At 37.9% G+C, this 24,607-nt stretch overlaps 1 protein-coding gene across 9 annotated transcripts in view; it reads left to right on the forward strand.

The window, feature by feature from the left end:
* The window catches only part of HERC1 (HECT and RLD domain containing E3 ubiquitin protein ligase family member 1), a 235,788-nt gene that overhangs the window by 146,281 nt on the left and 64,900 nt on the right, over positions 1 to 24,607 (forward strand). For 8 of the 9 annotated variants that reach the window (XM_066274158.1, XM_066274165.1, XM_066274161.1 and 5 more), the window contains exons 35-42: positions 5,211 to 5,450; positions 5,834 to 5,917; positions 7,633 to 8,153; positions 10,506 to 11,281; positions 12,849 to 13,047; positions 15,663 to 15,823; positions 23,110 to 23,226; positions 23,440 to 23,671. In XM_066274158.1, coding sequence (XP_066130255.1) covers positions 5,211 to 5,450; positions 5,834 to 5,917; positions 7,633 to 8,153; positions 10,506 to 11,281; positions 12,849 to 13,047; positions 15,663 to 15,823; positions 23,110 to 23,226; positions 23,440 to 23,671 — 2,330 coding nt within the window. The remainder of the gene's footprint in view (positions 1 to 5,210; positions 5,451 to 5,833; positions 5,918 to 7,632; positions 8,154 to 10,505; positions 11,282 to 12,848; positions 13,048 to 15,662; positions 15,824 to 23,109; positions 23,227 to 23,439; positions 23,672 to 24,607) is intronic. The other variant, XM_066274163.1, reaches the window with a different exon arrangement.

Here is a 24,607-nt window from a genome sequence, read left to right on the forward strand (position 1 = left end):
CAGTCTGAGTAATTGAGTCCGTGATTTCAGAGGGACTGCCTAAAGGCAGTCAGTTAAACAGTTTTGCTTGTCTGTGACAGTGATTTATCTGTCTCAAGAGTGTGAGTGATATCTGGAGGTGTTCTGGGGAAAGTACACCTCTGTTTTTTGTTGTTTTTTTAAAATAGTTTATTGATTTTACAGAGACAGTAGAGAAAGGGGAACATGGAATGGGAAGTAACAACTCATAGTTGCTTCATGTTAGTTGTTCATTGCTTGCTTGCTGCATGTGCCTTGATCAGGGAAGCCCAGGGTTTTGAACCAGCAACCTTGGCATTCCAGGCTGAAGGTTTATCCACTGTGCCACCACAGGCCAGGCACACCCTCTGTTTTTTGTAGTCTGTCAGGTGTGTGGTGAGAGGCTCAACAGTCAGTTTGAATTTAAAGTGCTCACAACAAGCTTCAAGACAATGTAGATATTTTTTCTCCTAGGAGGAGGTACAGTTCTGAAAAACAAAGATCAGTAATACCCTTCCCATTCCTTTGTATTTTCTCGGGTCCTGGGTTTGTTTTTTTTCTCTTATTCTAAAATCAGTGTGTTCCATTTAGTAATTATAACTTCACACTTTTTTATTATTATTATTAAGTGAGGCAGGGAGGCAGAGAGACAGATTCCCACATGTGCCCCGACTGGGATCCACCCGGCAAGCCCCTTATAGGGTGATTCTCTGCTCATCTGGAGCTGCTCCATTGCTCCGCAACTGAACTATTTCAGCGCCTGAGGCAAGGCCATGGAGCCATCCTCAGCACCTGGGGCCAGTTTGCTTGAACCATTTGAGCCATGGCTGCAGGAAGAAAAGAGAGAGATAAAGAGAAGGAGCAAAAGGGGTTGAGAAGCAGATGGCTATTTCTCCTGTGTGCCCTGACCGGGAATCAAACCTCGGACTTTCACACTTTGGGCCGTCGCTTTACTGCTGAGCCAGCTGGCCAGGGCCTAACTTCAGATTTTTTCAATCATTTTTATCTTCATCTAGACTTTTTGTCCAGGTGGGTTGGGTGCAAAAGGGATACAAGAATTTTCACACAAAAACATTTTTATATAACTTAACCAGAAAGGTTAGAAATTGTTCAAAAATTCCAATTTTAAAAATGTATTCTTCAAGCCTGACCAGGCAGTGGCGCAGTGGATAGAGCATCGGACTGGGATGCGGGAGACCCAGGTTCAAGACCCCGAGGTCGCCAGCTTGAGTGCGGGCTCATCTGGTTTGAGCAAAAGCTCACCAGCTTGAGCCCAAGGTCGCTGGCTCGAGCAAGGGGTTACTCGGTCTCCTGAAGGCCCACGGTCAAGGCACATATGAGAAAGCAATCAGTGAACAACTCAGGTGTTGCAATGTGCAATGAAAAACTAATGATTGATGCCTCTCATCTCTTCGTTCCTGTCTGTCTGTCCCTGTCTATCTGACTCTCTCTCTCTCTCTATCTCTGTAAAAAAAAAAAAAAAAGTATTCTTCAAAATAGGTTTACCAAAATAATTTTATTTCCTTTGATCATAATCATGAATCCTGTGAGCAGCCTAGAAAGGTTCAGTCTCTTTCTGGGGAGAGCTTCATCTGCTAAGGCATGTATATCAGAAGAAAGACGAGACATACAGAGAGACAAGCTATCATTCTCCTGTTGCAGACTGCAACTAAACCAAAAGGCTTACCATAATAAGTCAGTAGCAGTGGGACATCCCCAAGAAAAGGTCTAGAGTCCAGTTTGTGAAGAGTGGTCATGGGGTCATACTGTCATGCTGTGCCCTCTTCCAACTTTCAGCTTTCAGTAGGAATCACAGGTTAGAAGGTAATTTGTTTTATGTAAGAAGTCTAAGAACAGGCCCTATTCCAGGGGCATTTACAAGAGACCCAGACAGTCCAGCCAGAATCCATGATATTTTCAGTTTATAACACCACAAAGAAGTCCTAAAACTGCAACAGTCCTAGAGTTTGGGTTTTGTTCATGGGGTTGGTACCTTTCTTGAGCACGGTTCATGTTAGGTTTAAACAGCCCATAGCAGTCAGTCTCAGGTTTTAACTTAGAGTGAGGTCCAGGCAATTAGAATCTGTGTATTCAGGATTCTAAAAAGCTAGCAGCTTTCTTGGCAGCAGGAAAGCCTAGTTGTTGGATCAGACAGCTGTGTTTTAAGTCCAAGTGACAGACAAGGCTTTCCTAATCCTTTTTAAGCCTTGTCAGTCTGAGTGTCCAAATTTACCCACTCAAAAATAGGCATTTCAGGCTGGAAAATCATAAGCCTCTAAAGCAGGGGTCCCCAAACTACGGCCCGCGGGCCACATGCGCCCCCCTGAGGCCATTTATCCGGCCCCCGCCGCACTTCCAGAAGGAGCACATCTTTCATTGGTGGTCAGTGAGAGGAGCATAGTTCCCATTGAAATACTGGTCAGTTTGTTGATTTAAATTTACTTGTTCTTTATTTTAAATATTGTATTTGTTCCCGTTTTGTTTTTTTACTTTAAAATAAGATATGTGCAGTGTGCATAGGGATTTGTTCATAGTTTTTTTTATAGTTCGGCCCTCCAATGGTCTGAGGGACAGTGAACTGGCCCCCTGTGTAAAAAGTTTGGGGACCCCTGCTCTAAAGGGTCAGACATCTGATCTGACAAAAATTCATTGGCAATGAAAAACTTCTTTTTACAATTCTAAACGTATATTTGTATGTCTCCACCTGGAGATTGCCATTCTTTTATTTGGTCTCCCTTTTTCCAGAGGCTCCAATAGGCAAAAACCATAGCAAAAAAAATGATGTTATGGAGTCTTGTTTTGTTTGTAGTACTCAAAGAGTTTAAATTCCAATCTACACACTGGTGGCAAAAACCAAGGAAGTTGTGTCCCACTTACATGTTTTTTCCTTGCAGTTTTCACTGATCAAGACAATCTCTTAGCATTTATGAAGTTACAAGCATATAATGTTTTACATTTGTTTTTATCACATATCCAGATGCATTAGCCATAAAGCGAAGCTATTTTTAAAATTTACTTTTTCTCCCTCAGATCTCAAATTTATTCAAACCCCGAGCAGTATATTTAGCCTTTACAGGGTTACTTGATGGGACAAAAGGCACTGCAGCAGCAGTGTAGTATCTAAGCTAAATAAAATAACTGAAGTGGCTTTTCTCTTTTTCTTTCTCTAGTCTTTTTAAGCTTTGCTCTTGCCCCCTCAAACTGTATTAATACCGCTTTCCCTCTCTTTTGGAGGAAAGAGCAGCATGCACTTCTCATATATACAGTATTTGGTCTGCCCAAAACTTACCTTTTGGGATTTTTGAACTCTTGCCCTGTCATCTGGAGGAAGGAGCAACTGCAAGCTAATGTTTCTTCTTTGGCCCATCAAAAGTCCACTTGTGAGCATGTTTGGGCCCTTTTTCTGCCTAGAGGAGAGAACAACAAATTTTCTACTGTCTTCTTTTTCTTTCTCACTTGAGCTAGCAAGACCAAAAGCATACAGGGGCTCCAGCAAATAGCCTTCGAGTCTAATGAGTTGCCAGCTTAAGTGCACCTTTTTTTGAGATAGATCTATTATTTTTGAATTCCACTGGTAAATTTACCTCTCACAACAGATAGCTACTCATCTGCTGTTTCATAGCATTTGTAACTCTGTAGCCATAAGTTACCAGAGTATTGTCTTTCCTCACTTCTCTCTTTTCCCCAAGTAGCGTTGTAATTATATTTTAATGAATTGGAGTTGTAGTGAATTTCATGGTTGCCATCACTGTGTTGGGGGTCCCCAAGATCACCCCTATATTCAAAGATTTATTAGAAAGACTTATTTCAATGATTCACCTGACTTGTGGTGGTGCAGTGGATAGAACGTTAACCTGGAATGCTGAGGTTGCTGGTTTAAAATGCCAGGCTTGCCTGGTCAAGGCACATATGAGAAGCAACTACTATGAATTATTGCTTCCCACTCTTCCCCCCATTCTTTCTCTTTCTCTGCTCTCTCTAAAATGAATAAATAAAATATTTTAAAAAAAGATAGGACTTAATATATAGTTATAACTAAAATGTATTATAGCACCCCAATAAGGACATGTAGCTGGAAAATAAAGGGGAAAAGAGATAGAGTTTGGAGGAATCCATGTGCAAGCTTCCTTGTCTTTTCTCCCTTTCATGAGAGGTCACATGGAGCACATTCTTTCCACAGCCACAAAATGCATGTGCGTAATGTTTTAGGGATTCCCATTAGAGACTTAGCAGCTAAGATTTCTGCTGGGGGCTAGTCATGAAGGTATACTCTGCCTGGTATGTACCAAAATTCCAGCCTCTCACAAGGAAAGCAAATGTTCAGCATAAACCACATTGTTTGTTCAAAGATTCTGGGCCTGGTGAGTTACCTTTGTTACTTAGAGAAAATTTTGTAAATTTTGGAAACTGTTTACCAATTGAATTCACAAATACTAGGCAAGGGCCAGCATTAAAAGCCTGGCTTTTAATGTTTACTTTATTGATTTTAGAGAGAGGAGAGGAAAGAGAGACAGGAACATTGATCTTTTCTCATATTTACCCTGACCAGGGATCAAACTGGCAACCTTTGTGCTTCAGGACAGTGCTCAAACCAACTGAGCTATCCAGCCAGGGCAAAAACATGCCTTTTTAAAGATAGCAGTCTTAGGCCTGCTATATTAAATCTTTTCTGTACAGAAGTAGACACAATATAGTAGTTAGAAATTTGTCTGTAAAGAATTGAGGCGTCCCATTAATAATTTTCTGGACTAGACATACTTTCTCAGTTTCATAATTCAGATATAAGCTAAAATTGCTTATTTAAAATAAATACTCAAGCATAGGGAATATTGTATTAATTATGTATGGTACTAGACTTATTGGGGGGGATCTCCTTGTAGGTTATATAAATGTCCAACCACTATGCGGTAAGCCTGAAATTAATGTAAAATATTAATATTTAATAGAATGTCAACTTTAATTGAAAAAATGTTTTAAATAAAATAAGTACTAAGTGTTCTATAAGGTAAAAATTAAATTTGTTGAAAAATCTTTACAAAATGATACTTATTTCATTCATATGTTATTTTTACTTGAGCTAAAAATAAACTTAAGTTCCCATAAGTGGGTAAATATTATTTATATAAACATACTCTACAGTATTAGTTTATACAGTTAATAGTATATAAACAGGTTTTTTGGGTATTATTGAACATTACCATTTTTTATTTTAGTTTTACATTGTGAAGGAAAACAGAGGTAATGAAGGCACGTGTGTTGGAGTTTCTCGTTGGCCAGTACATGACTTTAACCACAGAACTACCTCAGATATGTGGCTCTATAGGGCCTACAGTGGTAACCTCTATCACAATGGAGAACAGACTCTGACATTGTCCAGCTTCACTCAAGGAGATTTCATTACCTGTGTGTTAGACATGGAAGCCAGGACTATTTCCTTTGGGAAAAATGGAGAGGTACTGAAACTCATTCACAAGCTTTGCATGTTTTCTTGCTTTTATTTATACTGAACTCAGTTATTCAAGTGCTAGTTATTCAATTTATAGATTATCCATTCTTCTCTGCTTTTTCTCTAATACTTTTTGGTTCTTATAGAATTTATCAGCACCAAATCAACAACAGAAAGATAATAAAATCCCAGTAAGATTGTTGAAACAGATGAACAAATTATGATCATTTATTATATGTGGAATTTCTTTGGATAACAATGCTGATTGAGATTTGGCTATAGTAACTTTGTTCTGTATCCTAGAAGCTTTGCATCTTAATGTGATTGGATAGTAGCAATTTGTAAAACTTTTTTTTTCCTTTTCTTTTCATTATTTCTGCCACACTATAGGAACCCAAATTAGCTTTTGAAGATGTGGATGCAGCAGAGTTGTACCCATGCGTAATGTTCTATAGTAGCAACCCAGGGGAAAAGGTAATGAAACCTTGGGTCTAAAGCATAAAAGATACGTGTCATTTTTTATTACTATTTAATAGCATTAGAGAGCTTATAAATATAAATTATTTCTGCCATTAAGAGTACCTGCTCAACAAAATTAAAGGGAAAAAAAACTAAAAAAGAATAAAAGAAAAAAAGGATTTGTTCAGGTAATTTACTCTTCTAGAAGAATGTTAGATTACTTTTAGAATTATTTTACTTTACTTTAGATTACTTTACTTTTTATTAAGGCAATATTTGACATTCTGGCAATGTGAATAGAGTGAGTCAACTTTCAAGTGTATGTGCAATTATAAGAATTATATTAGAGATAATCTGGCTCATTGGCAATTATGAATATGAGAGAAATATAGAAATAATCTTAAGTATAATCAGATATCATTAACTGAATAATGCAAATTCCAGTTGTGATCGAGAAGCTGCCCTTCATATATTCAGCTGAGGAAATTCTCAGATCTTGTAGTTGGTGTAAACTCAATCCCTAAATCTTTCGGAGGACTGTATGACAGAGATACCCTCCCACTATAGCCTATTTTTTCTCCTCATCTAAAACCCAGGCAGAGACAAACTTCCGTGTGGTCTCTTTGTGCTGCTGGGTGGATTTGTTTTCTACCCCATCCTTTCATTTGAGGATGTTTTGTAGCCTAAGTCTGATCTTTAGAATTTCTAGTTCTTTAGTAGAAAGTTTTCACTCTGTCTCATATTTCTATAATGGGAGTACTGGGCTTGGTAAATTCAAATCATAAAAGTTACTTTTTATTCTATGCTTTTAAATATATTTTTAAATTTTCAAAAGTTATGATTTCAGGCTAACCATTTATATTTTTTGAACATTTATGGGTGTCTGTTCCTGTATTAATAAGCATTTATGTGCATATTTTCATTTAATCTTTACAATAACCTACAATTACTATTAAAATAACCTACTAGATTATTCATGCCATTTTTCAGATGTAAAAGCTGAGATTTAGCAAGATTAAATAATTTTCCAGTATTGTGCAGAGTTGAACCCAAGTCTTGATCTTCTTTTAACCTCTATTTGTCTTAATTGAAATGTGTGTCCAGACTTGGACTACCCCAATTATCTAGATTTATGATTTTATCTTTTTGCCCCTTGAACAGTATAAGATGGTCCCAGGACTCAGTGTTATTCTGGAGTCTCAAGGATAAGAGAGAATAGGTCCTCAAGGCTTATTATTATTATTATTAATTTATTTCTTTATTGCTTAAATTGAGTGAGTCACATATAGCTTGGTCTAAACCCATTTTCTGTGAGGCCCCAATAGCTCTGATACAGAGCTATTGGGGGCAGAGGCCAAGGAGCCATCCCCAGCGCCCGGGCCATCTTTGCTCCAATGGAGCCTCGCTGCGGGAGGGGAAGAGAGACAGAGGAAGGAGAGGGGGAGGGGTGGAGAAGCAGATGGGCGCTTCTCCTGTGTGCCCTGGCCGGGAATCGAACCCGGGACTCCTGCACGCCAGGCCGAAGTTTAAGTGGGCAGCTATTTCAGAGGATTATACTGCTACTATTAGATCTAGAATATTTGCTCACTCCTTATTGGTGCCAGTGGTATAATACCGTGTATTAGCAGACCAAACTCTAGTTCGACACAGGATTACATGTGCCAGAATTTATGGTGACTAATAATTTAGGAGAACTATGAATATTATGCATTTACGATTCTCTTTTACAGGTGAAGATCTGTGATATGCAGATGCGTGGCACACCCCGTGACTTGCTCCCGGGAGACCCCGTTTGCAGTCCGGTAGCAGCAGTGCTGGCGGAGGCCACTATTCAGCTTCTTCGGATCCTTCACCGAACAGACCGTTGGACTTACTGCATTAACAAAAAAATGATGGAAAGGCTGCACAAAATTAAGATATGTATTAAAGAGTCAGGTCAGAAGCTAAAGAAAAGCCGCTCGGTTCAAAGCCGAGAGGAAAATGAAATGAGAGAGGAGAAGGAGAGCAAAGAGGAAGAGAAAGGTAAACATAACAGACATGGCCTTGCTGACCTCTCAGAGCCGCAGCTGAGGACCCTTTGCATAGAGGTGTGGCCTGTGCTGGCAGTGATAGGAGGAGTTGATGCTGGCCTTAGAGTTGGAGGTCGGTGTGTTCACAAGCAAACTGGGCGCCATGCCACGCTGCTGGGAGTGGTCAAAGAGGGCAGCACGTCTGCCAAGGTCCAATGGGATGAAGCAGAAATTACTATCAGGTATGATCTGTTGAGTTACACTTGTAGCAAACAAGTATTTAATGGTGACATGGGCCATTGCCTATGGACAGTGAGGCAAATTATGTATTTTAGGCAAGCTGCCAGTTAAATTTTTAAATACTTTATTCATACAGTTAGGTATGAGTACTGTGATTTCATAAGGGAATATTTCCCAAATTTGTATTCCTTGGAATACTAGTGGTTTGTAAATCTTATAGGTTTTGTTTTGTTTTGTGGAAGAAATGGTAAGCTCACTAGATTAAGTTTCACTGGGGTCCTTCTTTCTATTTGTCATTTGGCTTTCTGCTTTTTGATCATGTCCATTACTTAACTGGGATATAAAAAAGCCAGGCAGCAGATCCATCAATTACATTTTGTGTAGGAGGGCTTTGAATGTATGACAGAAACATTTGAGTGACTAAAATCAGGTTTTGAATTATATGCAATTTTAAGTATATTCTTGTTTCTTATTTTTTATTTTTTTTTATTTTTTTGAAGCTGGAAACGGGGAGAGACAGTCAGATAAACTCCCGCATGCGCCCCACCGGGATCCACCCGGCACGCCCACCAGGGTGCGACACTCTGCCCACCAGGGGGCGATGCTCTGCCCCTCCGGGGCGTCACTCTGTTGCGACCAGAGCCACTCTAGCGCCTGGGGCAGAGGCCAAGGAGCCATCCCCAGCGCCCGGGCCATCTTTGCTCCAATGGAGCCTCGCTGCGGGAGGGGAAGAGAGAGAGAGGAAGGAGAGGGGGAGGGGTGGAGAAGCAGATGGGCGCTTCTCCTGTGTGCCCTGGCCGGGAATCGAACCCGGGACTCCTGCACGCCAGGCCGACGCTCTACCACTGAGCCAAACGGCCAGGGCCTATTCTTGATTTTTTTAAAGCAAAATTTCTGTCTCCTCTTTATGTGCAACATTTTAGACAAATAGAAAAATTATATTATTTGACACAAGCTGTGTATGTACTTAAAAGCACTTAGATATGTTTTGTAATCAGATAGGATTTATGTGAAATAGAATCTTCATATGTGTAAAAAGAAATGTATCTCCATCAATAGGACACACTTATTTAATGACTTCATAATTATATCATTTGAAAATAGGAATTTATTGATGATATTATATGACTTTATTATACTATCTAAAGTGATTCCTTTATCATTTAAAGTGACATGGGATAGTGTCTAAGTTCTTAAGTATTTTTTGGAGGAAATACTGTTTAGAATCTAATAGTAGCTATAGACCCTCTAAGTTGAAAAATACACACACAACCTTTATACAGTTTCAGAAGTTAATGGACTCTACCTACCTCCACTCCACCAATCTAAGAAACTAGTGAGAATTTTACAGTGTTACATAAAAGTATCTACCTTTTATTTTATTCTTTGCCTTGTTTCAGAAAGGATTTATGAAGTCTTATTAATATGTATAAAATATAGCAAAATAAAATTTAAAAATAAGAAAAAAAAGACGAACAATAAGATTTGGAAGATTAAGTTAGAACCAAAATTTAGGTTAATATAACAAATGTATAACACCAAACTTTTTATATTTGCTAAAGCTTTCAGTTACATTTCATATAACATTTTTATACTCCAGGAAATTCTTGCCAAATATCAGGAAATATGTGATCATATTTTTGCTTCAACTATAAATTAGAAGTATTTATTGAAGGTTACAAAGTAATTTTATTAATGAAAGTCTTCTCTGAAATAAACCTATTTAATTTAAATAACCTATTAATAAATGGCCATTACCCACTAATAAGAAAGATTTATTATACAAATTTTCCAAATAGCTTACATCAGGGATTGCCAGAGAACATCTGGCCCATGTCCTGTTTTTATAGTTACATAGCTCAGCCTTTAATTTAGGTGTATCATTGGCTGCTTTTCCATTATGGTGGCAGGATTGAAAGGTTGCGATAGAGACCATGTGGCTCACAAAGTCTAAAATACAGAATGGGCAAAAGTAGGTTTATAGTTCGTATAGGAAAATATATACTGTAATGCAAGAATAAATTCTGTTTTACGAACTCACAACTGTAAGCCTACTTTTGCCCACCCTGTATTTACTATTTGGCTTACAGAAATTTTGCTAATTCTTGGCTTACATTATGTTATAGTGAATATTCTTATTTGAAAGCACATGCATATCTCATTGCTTTTGCATTTAACATATCTTCCCATTTTCTCATAATAGACTCATTTTCTCTCTAATTTACTTCTCTAGCTTGTGTAAATTGTTCTCTGTACTGTGTACATGATGCATCTTATTTTGTCTACATTATTTTCTGTACCTTCCTCCTGTCTATCCCTCACTTCTTCCTGTGTCATTCTGATCTTTATTAAAGCTTCCCAACTTTTTGGTCGCCTAGTGATACTCCATTGTATAATCTGGAACCCTGTGAACCACTGCCTTTTGACGTGGCGCGATTCCGGGGCCTTACGGCTTCTGTGCTGCTGGACCTCACGTATCTGACTGGCATTCACGAAGACATGGCCAAACAGAGCACCAAACGACATGAAAAGAAACACCGACATGAGTCTGAGGAGAAAGGGGACATTGAGCAGAAAACTGAGAGTGAATCTGTTTTAGATATGCGAACAGGCCTATCATCTGACGATGTCAAAAGTCAGGGTACCACAAGCTCCAAATCAGAAAATGAAATAGCTTCATTTTCTTTAGATCCAACCCTGCCAGGAGTGGAATCCCAACACCAAATAACAGAAGGAAAGAGAAAAAACCATGAACACATGTCCAAAAATCATGATATACCCCAGTCAGAAATCAGAGCAGTCCAGCTGTCCTATCTCTACCTCGGTGCTATGAAATCACTTAGTGCTCTTCTTGGCTGTAGTAAATACGCTGAGCTGTTGCTGATACCAAAAGTGCTGGCTGAAAATGGCCACAACTCAGACTGTGCAAGCTCTCCAGTTGTTCACGAAGATGTGGAGATGCGGGCAGCCCTGCAGTTCTTGATGCGGCACATGGTGAAGCGAGCAGTCATGCGGTCACCCATAAAGAGAGCATTGGGATTAGCTGATCTGGAACGAGCTCAAGCCATGATCTATAAATTAGTGGTCAGTGGGCTTTTGGAAGACCAGTTTGGGGGCAAAATTAAGCAAGGTATGTTACCTGATTTGTGTGTGTGTGTTAAAATTATAATTGTCAGAAGTGATGTATTCTGTAAATGATTTATAAAATTCTTGTTTGGCCAAAGAAATTTTCATATTATTTTTCTTTTGTAAGATGAACAATTTTTTGTTTTATATTTGTTTTTTTTTATATTTATACTAATAATCTGATAATTTTATATTTTAGACCTATAATGCATTAGCATAATTATGACTGCATTTTGTCCCTTTCTTTTTTCTTTTTCTTTTTTTTTTCTGAGAGGAGGGAAGATAGTGAGGCAGACTTCCACAAACACCCCAACCAGGATACACCTGGCAACCCTGTCTGGGCCAGTGCTCAAGTACCAAGCTATTTTTTTTAGCTCCTGAGGCTGAAGCACTCAGACCAGCTGAGCTATACTCAGCATCCAAGGGAGTGCTCGAACCAATCAAGCCACTGGCTATGGGAGAGAAAGAAGGCGAGAAGAAGAGAGGGAGGGGGTGAGAAGCAAATGGTTGCTTCTCCTGTGTGGCCTGACCGGGAATTGAACCCGGGATGTCCATATGCTGGGCCAACACTCTGTCCACTGAGCCACTGACCAGGGCCATGACTGTATTTTGTAAAACTGAAATTTAACTCATGCCACAAAAGGTACTCAAGTATTTATTGATCTGATTCAAAATATATATTATTCGGATGAGTTCTCAAAGGATATTTTGAAGTATTTTATAGATTCTGTATTGTATGTAAAAAAAATTATCTTTTATCCTCGCCTTTGGAGATAATATGAATTCTAAGATTAAAATGAGATTCATTCAGTAAATATTTAATGAGTGCTACTATGTGCAGGTACCCTTCCAGGTTCTGGGGAGTCAGCAATAAAACAAAGTCCCTGTTGTCATGGAACTTCCATTGTTTTTATTCTTTCTTCCCTTCGTTTCCTTTACTCTGCCCTTAGCTTAGACAGTAAATAGGCAGAGAGGTGCTTGATGCATATAATAGGAACTTTAAGATCGTGGTATTTATGAAAGTATGTGGCAATTTAGCAAACATTAATATAATTAGCTATCTTTGTACCAATTTTTTATTTTACATTTAGGAGTAATTTATTTTGTAAGGCATTGCCCTTTTTAGAGCTTGGAGTTTCTGTCTAGGTTTTCATATTCTTGTATTTACATGTCTTCATCTTTGCCTGTTTAAAGGCTAAAGATCGACATCAAAATCAAAGTGCTAAAGAAGTACAGTTTTGATGATCAAATAACTTTAGAGATTCTGGTCAGATAATCACATGCATAAGTGAGATTATTTTTTTGTTTTATTTTCCCTAACAAAAAAGAAATGAATAATCACAAGGGCTTGTTACATTTATTTTTGTCTGTAAAGTCTATAATTAGGAATACAATAGTGAATACAATGTATATAAGTTAGAACATTGTTTTCTGTAAATCTTTTATAGAAACTGATGATTATGAAATTATTTAGAAACTTTCCAAATTATAGATGAAAAGTTTTCTATTCCCATGTCACATTTGAGAAAACAAATCTTTACTACTTTCTTAACTTTTACCTGGGTTTATAGAGATTGATCAACAAGCTGAAGAAAGTGACCAAGCTCAGCAGGCGCAGACCCCAGTTACCACTAGCCCATCAGCCTCGAGCACAACTTCCTTTATGAGCAGCTCACTGGAGGACACCACAACTGCCACCACTCCAGTCACTGACACAGAAACAGTGCCTGCATCTGAGTCCCCAGGAGTGATGCCACTAAGTCTCCTCAGGTAAGGAAGTTGACTTTTAAAGTGTGCCATATTTAATGCCTATGGTTATGAACACACCGTTTGTTCTCTTATGAAGAGTGCGCCCAACTAAATCAAGGCCTTCTAGAGCTAGAAAGAGATTATATGGTCAAACTTAAGAGATTATATGGTCAAACTTAATTTACTGTAGCTGGAAATGTCTCTCAAAAGTTTTACAACTTGGCCCTGGCCAGTTGGCTCAGCGGTAGAGCGTCGGCCTGGCATGCAGGGGACCCGGGTTTGATTCCCGGCCAGGGCACATAGGAGAAGCGCCCATTTGCTTCTCCACCCCCACCCCCTCCTTCCTCTCTGTCTCTCTCTTCCCCTCCCGCAGCCAAGGCTCCATTGGAGCAAAGATGGCCCGGGCACTGGGGATGGCTCCTTGGCCTCTGCCCCAGGCGCTAGAGTGGCTCTGGTCGCGGCAGAGCATCGCCCCCTGGTGGGCAGAGCATCGCCCCTGGTGGGCGTGCCGAGTGGATCCCGGTCAGGCGCATGCGGGAGTCTGTTTGACTGTCTCTCCCCGTTTCCAGCTTCAGAAAAATACACACAAAACAAAACAAAACAAACAAACAAAAAAAGTTTTACAACTTGCCCCAGGTCTCACAGCCAATTAATGGTGGTCCCAGCTCTAACCAGGCATGCCACTGCCAGTCTAACTTTAGCACTCTGTCTCCTTTTAATGATTTTTGTGGGGAGCTAGGCTTTTGAATATATTTTTCCTCAAAAAATAAATAATTGTATTAGGACTATTACAGCTTTAAGAAGGAGCTAATTTTCGTTAAAAGAATTTTCTTTTCTCAGGTATTTTCCCTTTAATGCATAATTCCTTTATTCTTACTATAAGATCAACCAAGTATACTTTTCAAATGAAAGAGCATCTCTTATGATGCTTCTTTTGCCAACCCTGTTTTAGTAGATTTTAAATTTTTAGATAATGTTTAAGTTTCTTTTTGCTTAAGTTTAGCCAGATCTATACACAAAATGAAAACCCTGAGAGAAGATCTCTAGGGAGAGGCTTTTCTGTGACTCTCTCACTAGGGCTTAAGTGAAAGAAAGGGAAGGAGGAAGGATAGTCTCCTATGTTCTTAGTTCTTTTTCCCCTTCCCTTCATTATTATATCCCAGTATGTAGGCTGACATCTTAGAGAGTAGAAGAGAGAGTGGCTGTTACTGTAATGATTCTCAATTTTTGGTGTTCACAAGAGCCTCCAGGAGGGTTTTTTAAAGCTCTGGGGCTGAATTTCCCAACAGGTCTCTTAGTAGGCCTGAGAGGGTGGGGCACATGAAGTTTGCCTTTGAATTGTTTCCCCAGTGATTCTGATGCAGTGGCCATATATTAGGAATTACTGCTCTGGTTTTGGGCAGGAGGAGCCCTCATCCTATTAGCTACCCAGTGTGCCCAGTCCCCACTCCTCTTCTGACTCTTAGCTCTCTCACTTGATTAACAGTTTCTGAAGGTACTTCTGTTCAGGAGAGGAGAAATGGTAGGATATCCTAATACGGTTTTTAATCTCGCTAGCAATTAATAGAATTCAAGACCTCCACAGAGGATCAGGGGTGCTGAGACTCCTTTATGCTTTTCCTGCTCTGTAGTGTAGGCATGGGATTCAGTGGTATCATAATACTCCCTTGCTCCCAGAGACATCACCAGGCCTTGTGACTCCTTCTCAGGCTTCATTTCCCTGTTACCGGCTAAGACTATATTAGAGCTACAGTTGTCTCTGCCTGTCTGAATATCATTTACATGAGAAAAAATCAGGAACTACCCCCTACATAAATACGATCTTATCACAATGATTTGACTGTGGCGACAATGCTTTCTTGATGCTTAAAGAGTTATTAGTTCTGTTGGACAAATTGAAAGAGCAGTCATCAGTCAGTGAGCAGCTTCCTGGCCTTTATTCTTTAGCTAATGTCTGCCTTCACAGCATGAGAGGGGCTGCTGCTTTATTCCTTGCCCTCTCTAACAGCTGGCATATCATTCTTATACATCTATTTCAGTTGTACTAGGTGACTAGGTAGTTATTTTTTCTTTCCATAACTTGCCTATAGATTATTACATTGAATTGATGTGAAAACATGGCTAGCTAGTGAATTTATATTTGAAGTAACTAAGTTCTCTATCTTTAAAACTTTTTTATTCTGTAACTTCTATATGCCTACCAAAATACCACTGTCATCTTGGTATTATAGCAGAAGAAACCTCTCTGCAGGCGGGAATTTTTAAAAATCTATTTTGTTAGTTGCTATATTTCCCTACCTGGTATGTTGTTGGCATTTTGCTGAACAAATGATACAGTAGTATTGCTTGTGTAGTAAAAGCATCCTATGAGTTAATGATTTTTGTCTTTCTCTCCCCAATTAATTATAGCTAACTTGTGTAGTTTTCTAGGTCGCATATTATTTTATAAGACTGTGATGTATACACAGGGTGTGGCAAAACTAGGTTTATAGTTGTGAGTATGTGAAACAGAGTTTATTCTTGTGTTATTATTTATTAACTATTGTATTTTCTGTATGAACAACTGTAAACCTACTTTTGCCCATCCCTTTATTTTGTAATTGGATTTTTTGCTAACCACTGTTGTTTTCTTAAAGGCAAATGTTCTCTAGTTACCCAACTACTACAGTACTTCCTACACGGCGTGCCCAGACTCCTCCAATATCATCCTTACCAACCTCTCCTTCTGATGAAGTAGGGAGGAGGCAAAGCTTAACTTCTCCTGATTCCCAGTCAGCAAGGCCAGCTAACCGCACAGGTGTGTATGCTGTTATGCACTATGACACCCAAACCTCTTGACATACCAAATGTATGGGACTTAATATGTGTTTTGTCTTCATTGAAGGTAAAACAGTGATTTTAACTAAGGTGGGGGGGGCCTGCACCATCAGACTGAGCTGTCTTCTTTATTTTGAATCTATAGATTGAATTATGACTCTTTGGAGGAGAAATAGTGTACTATACATCAGTCATATTAGACTTTTCTTTAAAATATTTTTAAAAATTCAGTTATAGTTGAATTTTTATTCAACTAAATATTAGTTGAATAAAATATTATATTCAATATTATATTAGTTTCAAATGTATAGCATAGTGGTGAGACTTTTATTTAATGAAGTGATCCCCCCATATGCTCAGTACCCACTTGACACCATACATAGTTATTATAATATTATTGACTATATTCCCTATGCTGTGCTTTACATCCCAATGACTGTTTTATGACTACCAATCTGTACTTTTTAATCCCTTCATCCTTTTCATCCATTCCCCATATCCATCCCATCTGGCAAACATACTTTCTTGTTATAATAGAGGCATGCTTTTTAGTCCTATGAATTGTCCTCTAAATACTGCTTTTGCTGCAGCTCACACATTTTGAAATGCTGTGTTTTCATTTTCATTCAGTTTAAAGTGTGTTCTAATTTACCATTGATATCTTCTTTGACATTATTTAGAAGTATGGTGTTTTGTTTCCAAATACTTGGGAATTATTCAGATATGTTTCTATTATTTCTAATTTAATTTACTTGTCTTCAAAATTTTAAATTTGATACTTGTTTTATGGCCCAGAATATGTATGATCTGTTTGAAATATATTTCACATGCATTTGGAAAAAGTATATTGTGCTATTATTGAATGGAATGTTTTATAAACTATTTGTTAGGTCTGATTGATTTATAGTATTGTCTGAGTCTTCTTTATTTTGATTTTTGGTCTTATCAATTATTGAGAGAATGAGGTTGAAATCTTATTGTGGATTTGTCTATTTTCTTTTTCACTGATCAGGTTTTTTTTTGTATGGTTTTTGTTTTTTTTTGTTTTTTTTCTGAAGTGAGAAGCAGGGAGGCAGGAAGATAAGACTCCTGCATGTGCCCAACTAGGATCCACCCGGCATGCCCACCGAGGGCCGATGCTCTGCCCATCTGGGGCATTGCTCCGTTGCAACTGAAGCCATTCTAGTGCCTGAGGCAGAGGCCATGGAGCCATCCTCAGAGCCCAGGCCAACTTTGCTCCAATGGAGCCTTGGCTGTGAGAGGGTAAGAGAGACAGAGAGAAAGTAGAGGGGGAAGGGTGGAGAAGCAGATGGGCGCTTTTCCTGTGTGCCCTGGCCAGGAATCAAACCCAGTACTTCCACATGCGCCAGGCTGACACTCTACTGTTGAGCTAGCTGGCTAGGGACTGATCAGGTTTTGTTTTATCTATTTTATAGCTCTGTCTTTGGGTCCATAAACATTTAAGATTCATTTTTTCAAAATTTTTGATTGATTTGAGAGACAGAGAGAGAGAGACATCTGTTTGTTGTTTCACTTCTTTATGCATTCATTGGTTGATTCTTGTATGTGCCCTACCAGGGATCATACCCACAACCTTGGAGTTTTGGGATGATGCTCTAACCAACTGAGCTACCTGGCCAGGGCAAATGTTTAGGATTCTTGTCTTTATCATTATAAAATGACTCTTTTGTTCCTGGTAATATTCTTTGCCTGTTTTATCTGATATAAATAGCTACTTCTTTTTTTTTTTTTTCATTAAGTTTGGATGATATATCTTCTCCCATTATTTTACTTTTAATTTATTTGTCTTTATATTTTAAGTGATTTCTCAAAGGTAGCCTATACTTAGGTCTTATTTGTTTTGTTTTGTTTTTGTTTTTTTAATCCAACCTCATTTTTTTGCCTAATTGGAATATTTAGACCATTGCTAGTTAATGTGATTATTGGTATGGATAAGCTTAAATCTACCATTTTTCTGTTTATCTCATCTATACTTTGTTCCCTTTTTTCTCTTTTCCTATGTTCTTTAGATTAAATGGATTTTTATTTTTTCTTCTTTGTTGGCTTATTAGCTATATTTTGTATTGTATTTTTAGAAATTACTTTTAGGTTTATATTAAACACCAGTGCTTTTCATACAATGTCAGGGTGGTTAACTATTGTGGATCAGCACAAAATTCTTTGTACTTTTGTTCTTGCACATTTAACTTCTATACATGTTATAAAGCACAATAATAATTGTTATTTTTGCTGTAAACAGCCAATTATTTTTTAGGGAAATTTAAAACTAAAAAATATATTTTATATTTACTCACATATTTATCATTTCAGAGATTCTTTATTCCTCTATATAGATCCAGATTTTTATCTGGTATCGTTTCTTTCTGCTTGAAAGTCTTTCTTTAACATTTCTTGTAACAGGCTGCTGGTGATGAATTCTTTTGATTCTTGTATGTCTGAAAAAGTCACCTTAATTTTGAAGAATATTTGTACTGGTATAGAGTTCTAGATTGACTTTTATTTTTCCTTTTTTAGATTTTGTCTTCTGCTTTGTATTGTTTCCACTGATGTCTTCTGTCATTCAAACTTTAATATCCCCTTTTCTCTGCTTTTAAGATTTTTCTGCCTGACCAGGTGGTGGCGCAGTGGATAGAGCGTTGGACTGGGATGCAGAGGACCCAGGTTCGAGACCCTGAGGTCACCAGCTTTAGCGTGGGCTCATCTGGTTTGAGCAAGGCTCACCAGCTTGGACCCAAGGTTGCTGGCTCGAGCAAGGGCTTGCTCGGTTTGCTGTGGCCCTCCCGGTCAAGGCACAGATGAGAAAGCAATCAATGAACGACTAAGATGTCACAGTGAAAAACTAATGATTGATGCTTCTCATCTTTCTCTGTCCCTGTCTGTCCCTCACTCTGACTCTGTTTCTGTAAAAAAAAAAAAAAAAAAAATTCTGTTTATCTCTGGGTTTAAGCACTTTGATTATGATCTCCTCTGGTATAGTTTTCTTCATAGTCTTTGTTGTGTGGGGTTTGTTGAGTTTATTGGATCTATGGGTTTATAATTGCCATTAAATTAAGAAATATTTTACCCCTTATATTTTTCAGATTTTTTCTGTTCCATTCCTCCATTTCAGTGTCTCTAGCGACATGTATATTAAACTACATGAAATCCCATCAATCACTGATGCTTTGCTCTCTTTCTCTCTCTCTTTTTTCAGTTCCTTTATATTTTTAAAATCTCTACTTCACTTGGATTAATTTTATTGCTGTGTCTTCTGGTCATTACTCCTTTCTTCTGCAGTGTATAATCTGTCTTAACCCATCCAGTGTATATTTTCCATTCCAGCATTGAGGTTGCAGCTCTAGAAGTTTGATGTGGGTTTTGTTTGTTTTTTTAAATCTTCTATGTCTTTTTAACATGATCAGTTTTTCTTCTACCTTATCAGGTACATAGAATAACAATCAGTTCTCAAGAATAGTTAAGTTCTGTAAAGTCTCTGAACATTGAATTAACAGAAAATGAATCATTGCTCCAAGATAAAATACAGGGCTACTAAGTTTCTGTGAACTTCTTCTCGTCGTGGTCACCTTTTGTCAACTGATCAGTATATAACTTTGTCTTATGTGTGTTTTTATTAACATTATATTTAATATATATTGTTGATTTATTAGCATCAAAGTCATGACCAGCAACACCATAATTCATGCCTGAATGAAGCTCACCTAACACATATATTTTCTGTAGAAGGCACATTATAGCCTTCTTTTACTTTGGAATGCTGGACAGCATTTCAACACTATTTGGGGGGGTCATTTAAATAGAAATCACCAATAAAAAGCACAAAAATACAAATACAAAAAAGTGACAATTACTAGACCATAAAAAGGACACTTGTTTACAGTTTTAGACCTTAAATAAGAACACAGGGCACCTTGCTCGACCTCAACAGGAAACAAATGTGCTCCTAGATTTCATGCGAGAATGAAATTTTGTCATTTTGAGCATATGAGTTATGACAAAAGCACAATGAATATTGATTTTGAAGTTGCACATGAATTTTAATGAGAACATGTATTTGTAAATATGGAATCCACAAATAAGGAGGATCAACTGTATATATAATACCTGTTTTAATGTTCTTTCCTACTTAATTTATCATTTATCTCATTTCTGGATCTATTTTATTGACTAATTTTTCTCCTCATTTTTAATAATATTTTCTTGTTTCTTTGCATGCGTAGTAATTTTTTAATTGAATACCAGCCGTTGTGAATTTTACTTTGTTGAGTACTGAATATTTTCTATTTCTTTAAATATATTTTAGCTTTGTTCTAGGATATAGTTAAGTTACTTGGAAAAATTTGATTCATTCAAGGCTTCCTTTTAAGTTTTATGTGGGACCAGGACAGCCTTTAGTTTGGGGCTAATATTTTCCCACCATTGAATCAGTACCTTTCATAGTATTCTATCTAGTGCCTTATGCATTACAAAGTTTTATCATTCTGGCTGTGGTAACACAAACTCTTGCCAACCCTGTGTTAGCTTCAAGGATTGTTCTGCCTGCTACTTCCTGGTGATTTTTTCCTTAGCTTTGGATAGTTGCCATTATCATTATCTGAATACTTGAAGGAAGAGAAGAACCCTCTGCACATTCTGGAGGTTTCTTTCCATATAGCTCTCTTTCTGGATAGCTTTCTCCTTTCTGGTATTTGACCCTGTGAATCCTAGCTACCTTGAATTTTCCACTTTGTCTCTTCAGTTCAGATAGAGCACTGAGTTTAGGTTAAATTTCCCCTCCCTGAACTGCAGATTGGAAACTCTCCGGGCATTAAGCTGAGACAGTTGTATACCTTGCCTCATTTGATTCCCTTTTCTCAGGGATCACTTACCTATATTGCCTGTAGTTGTTTAAGGTGAGGGTAAATCCAGTCTCTGTTACTACATCATGGCTAGAAGCCGAAGTCCAACAGATATATCAGTACTACTATATTACCACTGTAGCAGAAGTGACATTTTTAAAACAAAAATGAGAGCTATGGTCCTTCCACCCTATCTCCCTTCTTCCTAATTTAATTCAGAAGACATTAAGTGGGGCCAACCTAGGTAGTCATTCATACCAGCAGAGTATGGGAGGTGGGTGACATGGTGGGCCAGAATGGGTTATCAGAACCAGATTGGGGTAAGGAAGTCTCGTGTGTGGGAGTGGGCTGGCATGGAACATTAGAGTCCAAGGTGGGTGAGGAAATGTCCACATAGCATGGGACATGTTCACATGGGAAGTGTTCACATGACACACCAGTACCAGGTGTCAGAGCCATGCAGGATGAAGAGGGCCTCCAGTAGCACTGTCCAGTGAGAGAATCTGGGGGCAGTGATGCTTTAGGAATAGCAAATACACCCAGTGCCAAAATCTTATCTTTGAAATACCATTCTCTACAAAAAGGAACCCCTGCTTTACTGGGAGAAATGACTTAGTTTTATGGTTTAGTATGAATGAACCCGGGATAGCTTGTGCCAGAGAGTGATAAAGTACTCAGAGAATGATGGGCACATACCTCAAGGATATAAAAACCAGATTAAAGGGGCTCTCTTCCACTGGCCAAATCTGGGATGTTTGGGGCATCAAAATAAATAATCATAATAGTAGTAACAGGCAATTTATGAATACAATAAAAATCTATAACCCTTTACTGATGGAGAAGGGATAAGCTTTGCTTTAGAGTGATATACCAACTGATGCATCTGAAAAGAGTGATATACTAGAATCCCATATTTGTCAACCATCATAATAATGACTAATTCAGCCAGTGAACATAAAGGGATGCTAGTGAGTGAAACTGTTAAAGAATGGAGTATTTATGATTCTTGTAGCTCCTCACCACAGATACTTACTAATTACAAAGGGTAAAAAGTACTTTTACAGTGGAGAAACCTGACTGATACCATCAGCTTGACTCAAGTGATCAAAGTTAACATCACCATTAATGGGTCAAATTTAAATCATGTACCATTTGGTAGAATCCAATGAGGAGAAGGCAGCATCAGTTCTGTGGCACTCCAGCCAACAAGCACATCCTGAATCTGACCATGAGGAAACATCAGACAGTCCACCATATACCTGACCTGTAATCTTCAAAATATTAAAATGATTGAATGGCCCTGGCTGGTGGCTCAGTGGATAGAGCATCAGCCTGGCATGTGGAAGTCCAGGGTTCAACCTCTGGTCGGGGCACACATGAGAAGTGACCATCTGCTTCTCTCCCATTCCCACTTCCCCTTCTCTTTTCCCTTCTCACAGCCAGTGGCTTGGTTTGTCCGAGAGTTGGTCCCAGGAACTGAGGATAGCTCAGTTGCCGGATGGATCCCAGTCAGGGTGCATGCAGCAGTCTGTCTTATTATTTTTCCTCGTCTCACTTAAAAACAAAGAAATGATTGAAGGACACTGAAGAGAAACATGAAAACTAAGTAAATGCAAAGATGATCCTCAATCAGATTCTTTGCTGTAAAGAACATTACCTGGATTTTTGGTTAAACTAGAATGGGATCTGGATTAGAAAATAACATTCTTAATTTCCTGACTTTGATGATTATGTTGTGGTTATCCATGAGAATGTCTTTATTTGTAGGAGTCATATATTAGTGTATTCAGGAGATATTGTTTGCTACTCGTTCTTCAGTGGTTCAGGGGGAAAAGAATCATTTGTGTACTCTTGCAAATATCTATTAAGTCTGAAGTTTTTTATAAGTAGGAAACTATTTCAAAATAAAATGTTTTAAAATTTTTTCAGCATTTTTACTTTGTATTATCAGGTTGATCTTTATGAAAAACCTTAAACTATAACAAAGTTAATCATAGTTCTACCTTTAGTGAATTCTTACTAGAGTAAAATTTTATTAAATTTGGGAACTATTAAGAAACTTAGGGACTGAGTGAAAAAGGTGAAGGGAATAAGTAAAGGGAAAAATACTTATAGGCACAGAAAGCAGTGTGGGGATTGCAGGAGGGAAAGGGGTTAGGGGAGGTGGAGAGGCTGCGGGCGTTTGATGGTGATGGAGGGAGACTTGAGTTGGGGAGGTGAGCACACATTGCAATATACGGATGATGTAGCCTGTCTGTGTACCTGAAACCTGTTAATTTTGTTAACCAGTATCACCCCAATAAATTCAATTTTTAAAAAGAAAGAAAGACGCTTACGGTTATTATGAGAACACTTTTTCTCATGGTATTTACTGATACTTAAGCCTTTACTTCTCTTTCTTTTGTCTCAGCCTTGTCAGACCCAAGCAGTAGACTTTCAACTTCTCCTCCTCCTCCAGCAATCGCAGTACCCTTGCTGGAAATGGGGTTCTCTCTCCGACAGATTGCCAAAGCCATGGAAGCCACAGGTAGAATTAGTTTTTATGTATCAGTATATGCAGATATGAGAAGCCTAATCTTATTAAGGACAGTATATTTTTTTGAAAGGCCATAAGGCATGGTAAGATTCTTAACACCGGATTTTGTTACAGTAGCATCACAGCAGACACTCTTAACTGATAGCATGTATAACTAATTATTTTGCCAAAGTCAATATCAGACTTATTTTTCCCCCTGTTTAGGTGCTCGAGGAGAGGCTGATGCCCAGAACATCACTGTCCTTGCCATGTGGATGATAGAGCATCCTGGGCATGAGGACGAGGAGGAACCTCAGTCCAGCAGCACAGCAGACTCAAGGCATGGAGCCGCAGTTCTAGGCAGTGGTGGCAAATCAAATGATCCCTGCTATTTGCAGTCACCAGGAGACATACCGTCAGCTGATGCTGCTGAAATGGAGGAAGGCTTTAGTGAAAGGTGAAATTCCCAACTTCCGTATTTCTGTTTAGTGTGTTATAAATGGTGCCCCCTTTATAGATGATTCTAATAGTGTGTGAAGTCGATAAGTAGAGATAAATAAAAAGATGGACACTGGTTTCAAGCTTACCCTGTAAAGGGTTAGAATGACATAATGTTTTGACTTGAATGGATGTTTTAAAGAAAAGAAGGAAAAAATGTATACAAAATTATCTGAAAGAGGAAACTGAAAATTAAGAGAAGTTTTATTCCTGAAATAAACATGTTGATAAAATAATTTTATTTCATATAAGAGATATTAAATATGTTAATTTTAATATTAAAAAATGATTAATACATTTGATAAGAATGGATTTTTAAGCCTTTTCTTTATCTTAATATAGATTTATATTTGTATTTTTTATTATCTGTACAATATACCCTTTTTATATTCTGTGATATAATGCCTTGCCTAAAATGAGCTATTACAAAATATTCTGTAATTCTTCCTAAAATTTCCTCTTTTGACACTTCTTATGACTTTAAATCTTTACTTTTTATTTAGATCATATAATTACCATGGCTTGAAACCTATGTAATATACAGACTTTTTTCCGACAAGCATAGTAAATATTTTCATAATTTATTTTGAAATATTTGTTTCTCTTACATAAGGATTTATAATCCCCTCAAATTTTAAGTATTTAGTCATTTAAGATTTAGTAGAGACCGTTGATATCATTTGAATTAAACATGCATTAAGCATCTTCATTGTTGGCATAATTCAATATTATATAAAATTATTTCTCATGGCAACATGACACATTTAAAACCTAGGAGCTTTACCAGAGACAAAATATATGTATCAAAGTTTTATCTTAATCATATTTTAGTCCTGGTGAGATTTGGAGGAAAAGGACCACCACAAACAAGCATGCATGCACCTATGCTTTCTAT

This window comes from Saccopteryx bilineata, chromosome 4 (genome assembly GCF_036850765.1).
Source record: "Saccopteryx bilineata isolate mSacBil1 chromosome 4, mSacBil1_pri_phased_curated, whole genome shotgun sequence".
Taxonomy (NCBI): domain Eukaryota; kingdom Metazoa; phylum Chordata; class Mammalia; order Chiroptera; family Emballonuridae; genus Saccopteryx; species Saccopteryx bilineata.